The following is a 16,034-nucleotide window of genomic DNA, read 5'->3' on the forward strand; positions in this document are numbered from 1 at the left end:
TTAATTTAAGGAAAAAAAAAAAAACCATGGTTTGGACCATTGTCATGCAATGCCCTTGTCGCTTTATTGGGAACACATGACTCGTCCAGCTTACCATAATGTAGTCAACTTGATCAGACACCTTTGATTGCTTATCAGGGTGGTACTTGAAAACATTCTCCAAGATGAACTTTTGATCATCAGCAGAAAGTCGATTGCCATCACTGAAATAATATATCATAACCAAGATATGTATACCATCAGAGCAAGCATGACGTTACAAATATCATACAATTTGTTCATTGACGAAGTAACATCTAAAAGGATAGTTTTTCCATGACCAACCAATAATATGTACGTGAGAAAAGCAGGACATTTTAGGGAAAATTGTTCACCCAAGTTCAACTGCTATTTTAGGCCCTATATTCAAACTCTCATGAATCAAATAGGAATATAAAATAAACATATGTCAGTTAGGTAAGAAATCATGTTCATGGTCTTTCCTACCCTTAATATAATAAATGAGGAAAAATAAACAATGTGTATAGAACTAATTATTGAGACCAGAATTTTTAAATTTAATCATAGCATAATCGTGCAAAATAATAAGCTCTCTCTATATAAAAATGTATGAGCTCATTGTCACTTTTATGATGTCTATTTAAATAAAATGTGATAGCCATAAGCATTTATACATCATAGTATATAACATTGGATTGGATGGTTTCTACCATCATCGAAATAAGGTTGTGTAAAGCAATTCTAAGCAAGGTCATAAAACCCAATCCTGATGACATGAGAAGTAACAATCTCCAAATCAAGGCACTAACAGCAGCATCCAAAGTCCCTGGGTTAGGGCTCAGACGTCTAGATGATGTGAGATTAAACACCTCTGATCTGCATGAAGGTATGCATAACCAATAGGGAAGGTGGAAGCATTAGCCAGTCTCTGATAGCCATCGATGAAACATCAAGGCCTGCTGATCCACCCAAGAGTTTATTAAATTTTCTTATCTACTAGCTTAAAGGTTTTGATACTGGATTTTGTGCAATTTGTTTAAGTTTAGTTTGGGCTTCATTTGGTTTAAAGTCATTTGTAATGGGGCTCTTTACTATTTCTGTCACTGTAGTATGAACAATACCCACCACCATATGTACACTGCAGCAGATGAGACCAATAAATAAATTTAAGCCTTTAGAGATACATTTAAATTGTTCTAGTTTAAACCTTGTTTAGAACACTTATGCTTCCTTTTCAGAAAAGCCCATCAGATAAGTTATTGATGACTTATTTAGAGCAGTTGTGGGTGCTTTTCAAATGTCAATGCCAGGTAAGTTACTGATGCTTTAATACATAACAGATGTAGTGTATCCTTTCATTAGCCAAGCCTATTGGAAAACAAGTTGAGGAACTTAGGTTGTGGCTGTTGAACCTATGTTTCCCTTCCCTTCTCCTGTTCACCTCTTTCTCAACTAATCTCTCTCATCACCATGTTTCAAATCCACCTTGGTCTTGCTTACCTCATTCCAACAATTCCTGTGAGACAATTTGTCCCAGGCAGTTGAGTTCCCGTCTGCCGTCCATTTCCCCCATGCAACAGACTCATCTGCTGTGCCAGAATGTTTCTGTGCATCCATATCTTCACCAGGTACAGTATCACCTGCCAGATTCTCAGATTCAACAGTCTTTTGTTTCACTTGGATGGAATCCCAACTAGACCAAACATTATGTTTGGTTGCTGGGGATTCACAGTTGTCCACATGAGTTGATTCTTTATCTCCCCATCCCTCCCGGTTACCTGACTTGACCGAAACTGGATCCACTTCCCAGCTAGACTCGCCAGATTTTCCATTTACCAGGCCAATCCTTTTCTGAAAGTTGTACTCAACATCATCAAAAGTCATACATCCATCGAGGTCAGGTGATAGACAAATTCCATTTTCTTCTGCCATTTCATCAACATCTGCTAGATATCTGCCAGTTGCTTCTCCACTGGATGTCTCCCTTGATAACTCCAGAAAGTCATAGAATCCTTTTCCAATATCTTTGTTCATTGCCATCTGTCACAGCAGAAATAAGGTAAATTAACTCTCATTCATTATATGTACAAATATTTCAATAAAGTCATGGGTACATGGTATTGGGTGAATGGAAAATGGAACCTGTTTCTTATCCCAAAGAATCTGGAATGGTGTGCACCAGTCCCAATAGCCACATTTTTGCCCCATGAACAGGATGAAACCACACTGGCTAATGAATCAACCTGATGCTTCTCAGCAGCTCTTTCAAAGCATTTCATTGGTGTCTGCAAGAAGAATAGAAACATTCTAATGTTATTATCAGACAAAATTAAAAAGCACACTTGATGTAAATGAACAAAGAAGAGCTTAAATATTCAGACATGCACTTACAAATAAAGTGGCTTCAGTAAATGGTACTTCAACTTTGAAAGAACGAAAGAGCGCCTTATAACCACCAGTGTTGAAACCGATAAGTTTTCCAGTGCAAGTCATGCTGTTTGCAACAAGCAGAAGGTGTTCCTTCATCACACCTTTAGAAACCATTTTGATTGATTTTGACAATCGCTGTAATAGCAGCCGTCGCAAGTTAAGCCACATCAACAAATCAAAAATTACAAATCATAGGGAAGGGACAAAAATAATTGACAAATACACAAATGGAAGTGCAATCAGTAGAAATATGATAAAATAGTTCCCAAGGATGGATTAAGTCAAGTACAGACTCAAGCCAACGTAACTAGAAAATGCATGTCCCACTCCATGCAACTAATAAATCTTTTATTGAAGTACATAATGATTGTTTTAAATCTTCATATATTAAATATTTTACTTGATAAAAACAAAATCAATCTATGAGGATCTCTGATCCTAGATATCTGTAAACAATTTACTAAACATAGTTATCAAGAAGCATGCCGATGTGAAATTGTGCACTCAAGAAAGCACCTCAATTGTGGGATCTTCCTTTAAACTATGAAATTACCTACCTGCTTGTTACATACTGTGCTTTATATCAGGAACAATGCTAGATTTACAAGTGAGCTAAATGCAATACATAATATGTCAATCTTCTGTCCCAAGAAATTTACATACAACAATATTGATGCCAACACGTTGTCAGAAGAAATTTAGGATCAATTATGATGCTAAGAATTTAAGGGAGTCATTTACGATATTTGGTTATTCTAGAACATATCTACTTTTGTAGAAGGTTGAAACCATGAAAACCGAATTTCCTATAACATCACATGATTCTTGTTGTGGTTGACACTAAGAAGCTATGCTCTAAAACTAAACACCACAAAAAATAAAGCAACATTTCCTGATGTCACAAGTTAAAAAGATTAACTAACCGGATATTTATTCCAAGTGTAATAAATGACATCCCACAAGCTCGCACTTTTAGTACTTCATCCCCAAAATAATCCTCAATACTAGAGTTTTCATCCTTCTGCAAAATACTTAGAAAAGTTAAAAAGCTACTTCGAATATTCATGTTGTCATGAAAGAACAAGTATAGAACTATCAATTCAAAAACAAGAAACTAAGAAAGAATGTTCAACGTCATTTGACTCAACTTTTAAAAATGCTAGGGTTCATCAAATCAAACAAACATCACCTAGATACTTATTATGGAATCTCAATCTAGCATATTATATATTAGTTAAAAGACAACTACCAAGAAATTTATGACATAATACTTCCAATTCACTGACTAATTTCTCAGAGATTTCAGGTTAATTAGACTTTTGTGCTTATAAAGATAGCTTGGTAAAACTTGAATCATCATTTAAAGGCAAAAAGGACACCTACCAGACTTCTTCATAATAACCTGTATCTAATCAGAAACCTTAGCCAGTAGGCAGGATAATCATAATATCCCATTAGAGAAGCTTCAATAAGTGGCATATAACTTTTCATTTATCGGTTTGAACAAAAACTAAAAATCACTTCTGATCACTACATTAATTTTGCCTTTCAACACAAAAAGAAGATTATCACTGAATCCAATATAGAATAGTTTTTCTCTTTCTTTGTTTTATTCTTAATCAACTAGTTTAAAGGAGCAGATATAAACTGACAAGTGATTTTATGGTAAAGGCATTGAGTCAATCAACTAATGATTTTTTTCCACCAAAACCAATGAATATTTTCAACACCCTCCTCATGGGAATCCAAGGACTTGAAAGGAGTCCAAGTTGATGAAGCTAGTTGCTAACAGTATGCTACTCTGAACAAAAAGTTACATCCACGATAAAGTAGCTAGGCTTATACACAAGCAAATAAAGAATGATATTTATGATAGACGATCATTATAGCACTGAAAATCAAAATTAATGACCAAAAGATACCATCTAATCTGGATCATTCAGGATGCACATATTAAGATAAAAAAAAAGATGTCATTCATGCTAGATACATCAAAGAACTCACAGGCATCCAGTTCAAAATTGACAATATGAATAAAAAACCAACCTTTATGTTCATGGGACCAAGGATTGAAATTTCGTACCGAATCGAATTTCGAGATTTTCTCGGTATGATATGTGTACCGAGCTGTCACGACCTTAGCTGGAATTGCCTAAGGCGTGAGGCACCCTTGCGGCCAATGACGCGAACTTAGCTTGCGTTGCCTAAGTCGCGAGGCCCACTCGTGGCAAAGATGCGAACTTAGCTTGGGTTGCCTAAGTCGCGCTCCGCCCTTGCTATATTGCTCCGCAAAGGGTCAGCCAACTTGTAACCTCACGCAGGTCCCGAAGAACCTGTAAAAGAGAGAAAGTTGATTAGTTCGAAAGGGCGAGCGACGGACAAGTCCCGAAGTCTAGCGAAAAGGGGAAGCTTTATAAGCAAATCAGCGAGCACCTTGTGTGCACAAGAGAAAAGAGGGAGAAGGAGAAAACAAGGCTTTAGAAGGATGAACGAACAGCTGCAAGCCCACAAACAGCCGCTCACCTGGTCCCTGGCACGAAAACAAGTCCCCGTAAAGGTCACGTGCGAACTTGTGAATGAGAGTTCAACACCCGGTATATAACCGAAGCCCCATCCAGCCCTGTGCCACCCGGGGGGTTCAAAGGGGCTGAGATGGCTGACGTTTTGGTGAGCGAAGGCAGTTTGTTCGCTAGCCCCCGCGGCACGCGAAAACGGAGCTGTTTTAGGGTTGTTTTGCTCGGTTCGGTGAGCGATCGCTTTGTAACGCTGCAGCTTGTTCGAACTTACATTTTTACAAGCAAAATGCCTCAAAACCAAGAGAAAACAACATGTCAAGCAGTTGTACATGTGGGTGTGAGCGACGAATGGTTCGTTGAACGGAGTTGTTGCGGGTGCGCGACGACCGTTCGTGACATTCTCCCCCACTTAAACTGTCGACGCCCTCGTCAACGCTTGATGGTAGTTGTTGATGACTTCTTCTTCATGTCGCAGGGCGTCTTCAAGCTCCCAACTGGCTTCAGTTCGGGGAAGCTTTCGCCATTTCACCAAGTACTCTGTTTGCTCAGCTCCGTTGGGTAGCCTTATCTTGCGGTCCGCCAGAATGGTTTCCACTCGCTTCTCGTAGAAGGCTGTGATGGGAGGTAGCCGAGTTGGAACACTTCGGGAAGCATCTTGCGGATCCGAGTGGTAGGCTTTTAGATTGCTGGCGTGAAGAACGTTGTGAATTTTGAACCACGCCGACAGTTGCAACTTGTAAGACACGTTGCCTACCCTGCTGATAATTGGGAAGGGTCCTTCATACTTGCGCACCAATCCTTTGTGGACTCTGTTCCTAAAGAATTGGAGGGATGCTGGTTGGAGCTTTACCAACACCAAATCGCCAACTTTGAACTCTTGCGGTCGCCTTCCTAAGTCTGCCCACTTCTTCATTCTTTTTGCCGCCTTCTCCAAGTAAGCCCGTGCAATATCTGCATTTCGATGCCACTCCTTTGCAAAATGATAGGCTGATGGACTACTCCCAGTATACCCAATTGCCATGGTGTGCGGAGTCGACGGTTGTTGTCCAATAATGATCTCGAAGGGGCTCTTGTTGGATGCAGAGCTCCGCTGCAAGTTGTAGGAGAATTGGGCAATGTCCAACAACTTCACCCAATCTCGTTGATTGGCACTCACGTAGTGCCAGAGATATTGCTCCAAGAGCGAGTTTATCCTTTCAGTCTGGCCATCCGTCTGGGGGTGGAGGCTTGTAGAGAAGTATAACTTTGACCTCAACAATTTGAACAACTCGGTCCAGAATCGTCCCAGGAACCGAGCGTCTCGATCGCTAATGATGTTGTGTGGGACTCCCCAATACTTCACTACATCCTTCATCATCAGCTTAGCCGCCTCCTCTGCTGAACAGTGTAGGGGAGCAGCAATGAAGGTTGCATACTTCGAAAACCGATCGACCACCACGAGGATCGACCCGAGTCTCCCTACAAGTGGCAAGCTTGATATGAAATCCAAGGAAATGCTCTCCCACGGCCTTTCTGGTATGGGCAACGGCTACAAGAGTTCCACCGGCTTCCGCTGCTCCACCTTGTCTTGTTGGCAAGTAAGGCATGTTCGAACATACTCCTCCACATCAGTCCCCATCTTCGGCCAATAGAAGGCCCTCTCCACGAGAGCCAATGTTCTGTGAATGCCTGGGTGTCCAGCCCAAAGGGAATCGTGACACTCTTTTAAGAGCTCACGCCTTAAGTTGTCCACTCGAGGAACATAAACCCTATTCCCTTTTGTGTAAATGAGTCCCTCCTGGACCCAGAATCGCCGTGCTTTGCCTTCTTTGATGAGCTGCATCAGGATAACTGCTTGGGGATCACTATACAGCCCATCCCTGATTCGGGAAAGGAAGTTGGAGTGCAACTGACTTGCTTGGCCTCTGCCCTCCAGTTGTACGGCATTCACGCATTCCACTTTCCGACTCAGTGCATCGGCCACGACATTCGCCTTCCCGGGCTTGTACTCCATTGCCATATCAAATTCAGCCAGGAAGTCCTGCCACCGCGCCTGCTTTGGGGAGAGCTTCTTCTGAGTTTGGAAATAGCTCAGGGCGATGTTGTCTGTCCTCAGCACAAATCGCGACCCGAGGAGATAGTGTCGCCAAACTCGTAGACAGTGGATCACTGTTGTCATCTCCTTCTCATGCACTGGATACTGCCGCTCGGTCTCGTTGAGTTTGCGGCTCTCGTAGGCCACCGGATGACCTTCCTGCATGAGCACCCCTCTAATGGCGAAGTCCGAAGCATCTGTATGGACTTCAAAGGGCTCTCCATAATTTGACAATTTGAGTACCGATTCTTCTAGAACAGCAGCCTTCAGATCTTGGAATGCTATCTCACATTTGTCAAACGACCTCCAAGGCTGCTCCTTCTTCAGCAACTCCGTCAGTGGGGTTGCCCGCTTCGAATATCCCGCTATGAAGCGGCGATAGTAGTTGACGAAACCAAGGAAGGATCTCAACTCTGGCACCTTCTTTGGAGTTCGCCATTCCGCAACTGCTTGCACCTTCGACTTATCCATCCGAATGGAGCCACCACCGATTCGATGCCCCAAGAATAGGATCTCAGTTTGAGCAAAGTAGCATTTCTCCCTTTTCACGAATAAAATGTTCTCCCTGAGAACCTTGAAAATCGTCCGAAGGTGCTTGACGTGCTCCTCGAGCGTTTGACTGTAGACGATGATATCGTCCAGGTAGACGACCACAAACTTATCCAAATACTCCTTGAATAACTAGTTCATGAGAGTGCAGAATGTGGCCGGAGCGTTGGTTAAGCCGAAAGGCATCACCAAGAACTCAAACGCTCCATACCTGGTTACACAGGTAGTCTTCGCCTCGTCGCCTTCAGCAATGCGCACCTGCCAATATCCCGATCGAAGGTCGAGTTTTGAGAAATACTTAGCCTTGCCCAATTGGTCGAACAAGTCCGCAATGAGCGGGATGGGATACTTATTCTTCACCGTCACTTTGTTGAGGGCTCGATAGTCGACACATAATCGGAGGCTCCCATCTTGTTTCTTCTGGAAGAGAACTGGAGCTCCGAAAGGTGCTTTAGAGCTGCGGATGAGACCACCGCTTAGCAGTTCATCTAACTGCTTCCTGAGTTCTGCCAACTATGGCGGGGGCATGCGGTAGGGTGGTCTCGCTGGAGGCTTCACTCCTGGCTCCAGCTCGATACTATGATCCACGCCTCTGCGTGGTGGAAGAGTCTTTGGCAACTCGGGTGGCATAACGTCTTTGAACTCTTTCAGGACGTTCGCCACCACAGCAGGTTCTTGAATGGCCTCGTTGAGTGGCTCTAGCTTCATAGCAGCCACGAATGTCAATTCGCCTTTTCGCACCCCTTTCTTCAATTGTAATGCCGAAATGTGTTGGGGCTCCTTGGTTCCTCTCCGAGAGACGGGAACCACGCAGGGGTCATCGCCTCCCATCATACATAGGGAGTTCAAGAACAGCATCGGCACCAGCTTCGCCGCGTGCATAAACTCCATTCCAAGAATCACTTGGAAGTCGTCCAGTGGTACGACCATCATGTTGGTGTTTCCGCTCCATGTCCCGATTTTGATGGGAACTCCCTTCGCCAACCCGGAGATTCGCCTGGCCTCCGAGTTCCGCTTTCATTCGGCTTGGGCTCTTCTCCAAGATCAACCCAAGTCGCTGTGCTTCACGATCGGCTATGAAGTTGTGGGTAGCGCCCGTGTCCACCATTGCACGAGTCGTTTGGCCATTTAGTTTGATGTCCACATACATCAACTCACTATTTCCTGCTCTTTGTGCTTTTGTCTTCATGTTCTCCCCCACTTGACCCCGCATAGCGTTCAACAAACGCATTGCTCTTATTCGCGGGCCTTGCAACTCCTCGTCGTCGCTACTGGATTCAGAACTGCTCGAACTAAGAGCAACAGCTTTGCCCTTGTCCGATCGGGGGGGGGGTGGATGGAAGCCGTCAAAGCATTGAGTGCCTGTTTTTGTGGGCACTTCCTCACCATGTGCGGTCCTCCGCACAAGAAGCACCCTCCAAGCTTTGAGGCCTTGCCTTTCGGGTTCGGTCCTTTGTGGGAACTCTTCTTCTTTTGTTCGCCCCCTAGCTCCTTCCTTCGAGAATGTTTTGGAGGACGATTGCCTGAAGATTGTTTCCTTCTTGCTGGGGCTTCAGAGGAAACAAAGTCGGTGAGCCTTTCTGCAGCAGCAATTGCCCCGACCACGTCGGTAACATTCCTTCGATTTAGCTCCTGCTGAGCCCATGGTTTCACACCATCGAGGAAACTGAACAACTTGTCCTTCTCGGACATGTCCTGTATGTCCAGCATCAGTGCAGAAAATTGTTTCACATAGTCTCGGATGGTGGAACTTTGGCGGAGTTGTCTCAACTTCCTTCTTGCGACGAATTCTGTGTTCTCCGGTAGGAACTGAGTTCTCAACTCCCGCTTCAAGTCCTCCCAAGTGTCGACTCGACACTGACCTTGTTGGATCTCCTCCTAACGGGTTCGCCACCAAAGTTTCGCATCTCCGTTCAGATACATTGTTGCTATCGAAACTTTGGTATCTTCAGAATCGAGCCTCGTGGCTCAGAAGTATTGTTCTGACACGGGAGTGTCTAATTTACTACAATCTGACTATATGAGCCTTGATTATGATCTAGTATCTTTTTCAGTCAATAATGATGCCTCATAATCTTGATCTCAGCACACTCAAATATGACAGCTCATCAGCATATTCTCTGCACAAAGTTAAAGCTGTTTCAAGGTGCTTTTCTTCAAGACAAAGGAATGCATTAAAGGAGTTGGTTAGCAGCTGTGAACATTTCTTCATTACCAATGAGTGCATTAAAATAGTTGGTTAGTAGCTGTAAACACTTAATTTCGAAATTTCCTATGCATGAAGGGTTGTTTCATGCACTAGTATTTATTTTGGTGTTTAGGACTTAGAAAGAACTTTAGAAACTGATGATATCTGGACAGAAGCTCTTAGAGAACCCCTTGAACTCTGTATCTCTTGGATGCGTCCTTGAGTGGTGAGTCTTTTATTTTCTAGTTCTGTATCCTCGTTTAATTTCCGTTGGGTGGTGAACTTTCTGTATCCCATTGCGATTTTAAACTTGGTGGTGAGCTATATTTCGTTTTACCGAAGTTTCTTCAAAAGTGAGTTCCTTGCCTTTTGTGACATTTTCTATCTGAACTACTGTTATTTCGGTGCTCTTTCGAAATCCATTCTGCATTTGTACCCTCCCCGGTATCATGTTCCATGTCAAACAGAAAGTTCTCGAGCTCTTTGGCATCTCTGGCTCCTCCATATCCATGGGGCTTAGGTGCCCTCAAATTTTGTGACGGTGCAACGCGGGTGTTGCTTCCTCCCGCATTTAATATTCTTGTGAGCATGGCCACCTTTGCAGTGAGTTCTGCCACAACATCCTGTAAGTGTTGCACGGAGTCTTTGGTGTCATTAGACAGTCGGTCGACTAGGGCCTCGACCTTATCGATCCTGGACTCCGCTTCTTCCTGCGAGCTCTCTACCCCAACAAGTCTTTGTTGGCCATGGTAGAGTTCCTCCATGCTCGCTTCAAGAACATCCAGGCGGGTTTCCGCCGTTGCGAGTCTCTCCTTGTGACTCTTTTTCCCAGTTAGCGCTCCCGATTGCGCTTCCTCCGCTCGCGGAGAGTAGCCAACTTCTCGCTCGTCATTTTCGCTGTCGCGCTCCTCTTGAGCGGCTCCAACAGCATGAGAGCGAGTATGCACATGCAGCCCACCTTCGGTTGCTTGGGGCAAGGGTCCGGCTTGCCCCGTCTTGCTTGATTCGCCACGATGCTTTGCCATGGCGAAGTTCGTTCGCTGCTCGCTCGAAGTGCTTGCCCGCTCTGATACCACAATGTCACGGCCTTAGCTGGAATTGCCTAAGGCGTGAGGCACCCTTGCGGCCAATGACGCGAACTTAGCTTATGTTGCCTAAGTCGCGAGGCCCACTCGTGGCAAAGACGCGAACTTAGCTTGCATTGCCTAAGTCGCGCTCCGCCCTTGCTATATTGCTCCGCAAAGGGTCAGCCAACTTGTAACCTCACGCAGGTCCCGAAGGACCTGTAAAAGAGAGAAAGTTGATTAGTTAAAAAGGGCGAGCGACGGACAAGTCTCGAAGTCTCACGAAAAGAGGAAGCTTTACAAGCAAATCAGCGAGCACCTTGTGTGCACAAGAGAAAAGAGGGAGAAGGAGAAAACAAGGCTTTAGAAGGATGAACGAACAGCTGCAAGCCCACAAACAGCCGCTCACCTGGTCCCGGGCGTGAAAACAAGTCCCCGTAAAGGTCACGTGCGAACTTGTGAATGAGAGTTCAACGCCCGATATATAACCAAAGCCCCATCCAGCCCTGTGCCACCCGGGGGGGGGTTCAAAGGGGCTGAGATGGCTGACGTTTTGGTGAGCGGAGGCAGTTTGTTCGCTAGCCCCCGTGGCACGCGAAAACGGAACTATTTTGGGGTTGTTTTGCTCGGTTCGGTGATCGGTCGCTTTGTAACGTTGCAGCTTGTTCGAACTTACATTTTTACAAGCAAAATGCCCCAAAACCAAGAGAAAACAACATGTCAAGAAGCTGTACATGTGGGTGTGAGCGACGAACGGTTCGTTGAACGGAGTTGTTGCGGGTGCGCGACGACCGTTTATGACAGAGCGACATATTTCGGTATATCATTCGGTATATATATATATATATATATATATATATATATAAGAGATAAACCGCTCAGTATATCTCTCTTCTCCCCACACGGGGCCACATCGCCTCTCGAGCGACATTACAGAAAAAAAAAAAAAATTATGATGTCGCCCGAAGAAAAAAAATCTGCCTTCTCCCCACGCGGCGACATCGCCTTTATATATATATATAATTTCGTTGAGGCATTGTCTCTCTTCGCCCCACGACGCCGATGACTCTTCCCCCCGTGCGCGGATGAGAAGTCACCGACAAACGAGGAGGAGAGCAGCGCCGATCTGCAGGTTCTTTTTTTTTCTCATTTCTTTCTTCCTCTTCTCCCTCTTCTTTCACTTTCTCCCTCGGTCACCGTCGACAATAACAACCTCAATCAGCGATACCGTTCGGTAGCGGGTGGTTTGTGTACTGGTCTGCTGATGGACTGATATGTACTGCCCTTACCAGGTGGTATCATTCGGTATTGCAAACCTTGCATGGGACAACAAAGAGCATGAGATTACTGTATTAAATTAATTCAATAGCGTTAGACATAATTAGGCCTCTTCACAGAACAGGACAGTTTGAATTAACATCTTTCCACCTCGCGCCACCAAAATGCCTTAGATAAGCATGATCAACTCAAGTCTACATTAGCACTGATCTAATGTTGAAAACCCCTGGAACACCACCAAGGAGGCTTTTCTAATATTTTTCCCAAGCAAATACATGATGACCAGATCTAGCCACAGCCTGCAGCTCAAAAGTCTACCCACATGAACATTCCCCGCTTCAACTTAACTTCCTTACCCTTAGAATCCATTTTCTCCTATGGATCCATTCTACAATATTCTGTAAGCCAAAGAACATTTCCTTGCATCATGATTTGTGACGCTATGGGAGTATTTTCAAATATTAATTGCATTTCTTTATGGAATTAGAGTTTGTATGAATATTAATGAAATACAAATAGATCAGCTAATTGTTTTGGGTCAATCATGTGGGGACTTTGTAATTGAATTTGAATACAGATGAACAAAATGGAAGAAGTATAACCAAGAAAATCTAGCCAATATGAATGAAACCATGTAATCAACAGTGATATAGGCCAGCACCTTAAAAATATTTTTACTAGAACCATTTAAACATTTATTGATCCTAAAGACCCCAATCATGAAATCTACACATGTATCTTAGAAACAGATAACTCATATGACAAATGAAGAATAAATTTATTCATTACTAACCTTTCTTAGATCTGCTACCATACTTCCATCATTCTTCAGTACAACATCACCTGTACCTCGACAAATGTTAACACTTTTACTCAACTCCCTCTGGATTTCAAACAGACGGGTGTGTATATTGCATGCAATAGCTTTTAGCAGGAGTTTCTCAAGATCAATGCAACTTTGATCGAGTGAAAAAATAGCTTCCTTGCCAGTAAGTGGGTCTAATACAAAGGAATTATGTAGACACTTAATCTGTGTATCTTGCCCTGGTTCAAGTTTGAGAAATGGACGTGAACTAAAATCAGATCCCCCGGCATTTTTGTCAGCATCTAACCAATAAATGATTTTCAAACCAGGAGTTTTTAGGCCAGTTGAATCGAGTTCACCGTCTTGGGCCAGTTGCAAAGCACTAGTATTTGCTCCTTGTGCTGCAGTGCCATCAGAGATAAGCTCAAAGCGTATTGCATTGATCTTGAACTTCGCCTAAACCATGCCAGTTCAAGATCAAATCAGTCATCTAATGTGATACACAACGTGAGCCAACAATTTAATTATATAAATAAGGCATCTCAAAAGTTTACAAGACTACTTTGACATTGATCATCAAACAAATGAATAAATGCACAGACCACCATCTTCAAATCAGATTCTGAGCTTAATTTAAAGAAAATGCTGGATGTAAAACAAGTGACAAAGTGAATAAAAAAGACTCCAAAAAATCAAGAAGCATAATGTCACAAAAGGATTTTATAATAAGGTTACCAGTGAAGACTCCAAAAAAAATCATTCAAACATAAAAAGTGTGCAACCTTTCTGGAAAGTTGTACATTTAGATAATGACAATTAAAAGCACAACATGCTTTGTCAATCAACATTTACAAATTGAATGCAGTGGCTTACTTCTTTTTCTGACATAAATACCTTGAGAATCAATTTGATTCCACCTCGAATTAGGTACATGTTTATCAAGCTAGTTCAGAAATTACATTGGGTTCATCATGCGGTGAGGGTGTTCACCTTTGGTCAATAAAGTTTTACCTCTAATAAACCCAAACTGCCCAACTTACATCCTTAATCTGTGCTTTATGGAATATTTCTCCTAACATGTCTAGACAACAAAGATTTAATATGTTGTGAATCATGATAAACATTTTCTGCACCATATAAAAACGACTCACTTGGTTCCTAAAGTTGTAGAGCATCTTACTAAATTAGGATACAATCAGTCTCAAATAAAAAATGTCAAAGATTGAGAATAGTATATAGAACACCAATGAGAAAATTCTCAAAATAATGGTTCCAATAAATTTCTCTAATTTTACAATTCACCTTCAAGGATTTAGCTACATCTTAAATTGCATCAAAACATAATCTGCTATTTTTTAACTATTAATACATACAAATAGACTAAAGATTTAATGATGTTTTAGCATTTGGGGTTAGTAGAAAAAAATTGTTAGAGCACAAAGCGTGTTGTACTGCATCACAAACTAATAAATTTCATATTGTCGCTCAAATGCATTAAAAGGGAGGGGGGAAAAACACTCCAGAAAACTGAAATAAGCTGCACTTATTGTAACCTAAAGCATATCCAAAACGCCAAATTCACCAAGACTGACTACCAGTTTGGAACTAGGTTTCCAGGATCATCCCCAGATAAACTACTAATCCAGACACTAGACTAAATCCGTACCATGGATTAAGAAATGAAGCGGCTTTCCATCTACCGGAGCCTAGAGGCACTCAAGAAGGAACACATTCAGAAACCCTAGGCAAAAAACCAGTTCACAGCGAGCAATAAAGAAGCCAAAAAAAAAAAAAGACGAGGACGAGAATCACCTGTCGGCACCACTTGGCCAGCACATGGAGGCGGAGCATCCGCTGCCGAGTCTTGGCGATGAACTTGAGGAGGTCTATCTTCTTCTCGGAGTCGGATCGCTGGTCCTCCGGCGCCCGGGACCGCTCCACCAGCTCTTTGAGGGCGAGGTAGGAATCCTCCGCGGCTCGTCGCACAAGGGCGGAGAACTCCACCGTCTGCTGCCCCAGTTCCGCCGCCATCGCCCTCCGCTCCGGCGCCCAAAGTGTGGGGCGGAGGGGGGGCGCGCTAGGGTTTCGACGGCCGGGCTCGAATCCGGGCGCCGCGGGTGCAAAGCGAAGGAAGGCGAGATCGAATTCGCAGCTCCAATTGATGTTTTCTGGCGTTCGAGGGCGGAGGAAGCGACCAAATACAGTGTGCAAAGACCGGAGAGAGAGAGAGAGAGGATCCGCGACCCGCACGGAGAGAAAGGCAGGCTATTTGGAGCGTGCGGGTTTGGGCTTACGACAAACAGGAATGGGGGAAAGGGTTGGTTGGTCCACATGTGATCTATGTGGCCGCAACTTCATCATAAAAATATTTTTCTTACATCTGATTTAATACTCGCAAATCATACCTGCTATGCAATTGGAGGAAAACAGTGGGTCCGTAAGAAGCTCAGTATAATCTCAAACGATAACGAGGGCAGACTTCTTGTCTCAAATTAACCGGTGGGGAAATCATTTCTTTTGTTTTGCCCCCAGATAAATATTTCTTGTCTACTACACGTCGCACTATGTGACTCACCCTCGCACCCCATCTCTCTCATGGGCTCCACGTGTCATCTCCAGTTTCGTTCGGCCAAGCGGGGCTCCGAAAGAGCTGGGTGCGTGAAATATTTGGACTCTGCCTGGTTGACAAGACTGAATCAATCCTGAAACCGGGATAGTTGATTTGTTGACACGTGTACGTGGATCTCACCATCGGGCATGAGGTGGTATCTTGTGGAGTACGTTTCACCCTTAAACATTTGAGGCGTAATTTATCGATTTGGAAATGAATATAAAAATACCCATTTTCAATATAAATTATCTAAAATAAAAGAAAAGAATGTGTCGTATTGTCACGGACTTAGCTGGTTTTGCTTAAATCGTATGGCACCCTTGCGTGTCCATTCGCAAAGGTCAGCCTCCTATATTCCCTTAGGACTCATAAAAGAGAAACCGGGTTAGGGAAAACGTCTCACTCGGGATCCACAAGCAAACATTTCCGAAAACACTTCATAGACAATGCAAATTACAAATAGACTTTACAAGATCTGAACAGTTACACAACAAAGGGGTAAAATGGTCCATTACAGAC

The 16,034-nt window shown here is 43.4% G+C and overlaps 1 protein-coding gene across 2 annotated transcripts; it reads right to left on the minus strand.

The window, feature by feature from the left end:
* Nucleotides 1-1,148: 1,148 nt before the first annotated feature.
* On the minus strand, nt 1,149-15,412 carry LOC103988194 (mediator of RNA polymerase II transcription subunit 14-like). 2 transcript variants are annotated; one of them, XM_065111403.1, is made up of 6 exons: nt 14,717-15,407; nt 12,893-13,360; nt 3,354-3,451; nt 2,392-2,565; nt 2,143-2,285; nt 1,149-2,040 (listed from the first exon to the last, which is right to left on the minus strand). In XM_065111403.1, exons 1-4 carry the CDS (start codon nt 14,933-14,935, stop codon nt 2,526-2,528), a joined length of 825 nt encoding a protein of 274 aa, XP_064967475.1. In that variant the 5' UTR covers nt 14,936-15,407; the 3' UTR covers nt 1,149-2,040; nt 2,143-2,285; nt 2,392-2,525. The 2 variants fall into 2 exon arrangements, with proteins under 2 accessions (XP_064967475.1, XP_064967477.1); XM_065111405.1 differs by lacking the exons at nt 1,149-2,040; nt 2,143-2,285; nt 2,392-2,565; nt 3,354-3,451 and adding an exon at nt 4,482-4,763 and having other exon boundaries at nt 14,717-15,412.
* Nucleotides 15,413-16,034: the final 622 nt, after the last annotated feature.

The sequence above is a fragment of the Musa acuminata genome, chromosome BXJ2-6 (genome assembly GCF_036884655.1).
Source record: "Musa acuminata AAA Group cultivar baxijiao chromosome BXJ2-6, Cavendish_Baxijiao_AAA, whole genome shotgun sequence".
Taxonomy (NCBI): domain Eukaryota; kingdom Viridiplantae; phylum Streptophyta; class Magnoliopsida; order Zingiberales; family Musaceae; genus Musa; species Musa acuminata.

Bases quoted from the DNA above. Each gene is read 5' to 3' on its own strand.
- LOC103988194 (XM_065111403.1), bottom strand. From the start codon at position 14,935: ATGGCGGCGGAACTGGGGCAGCAGACGGTGGAGTTCTCCGCCCTTGTG. The intron at 3,452-12,892 runs GTTAGTAATGAA...AGTATTTTGCAG, and splicing joins TGGTAGCAGATCTAAGAAAG to AAGGATGAAAACTCTAGTAT. The intron at 2,566-3,353 runs GTTAGTTAATCT...CTGCTATTACAG, and splicing joins ACACTTGGAATAAATATCCG to CGATTGTCAAAATCAATCAA.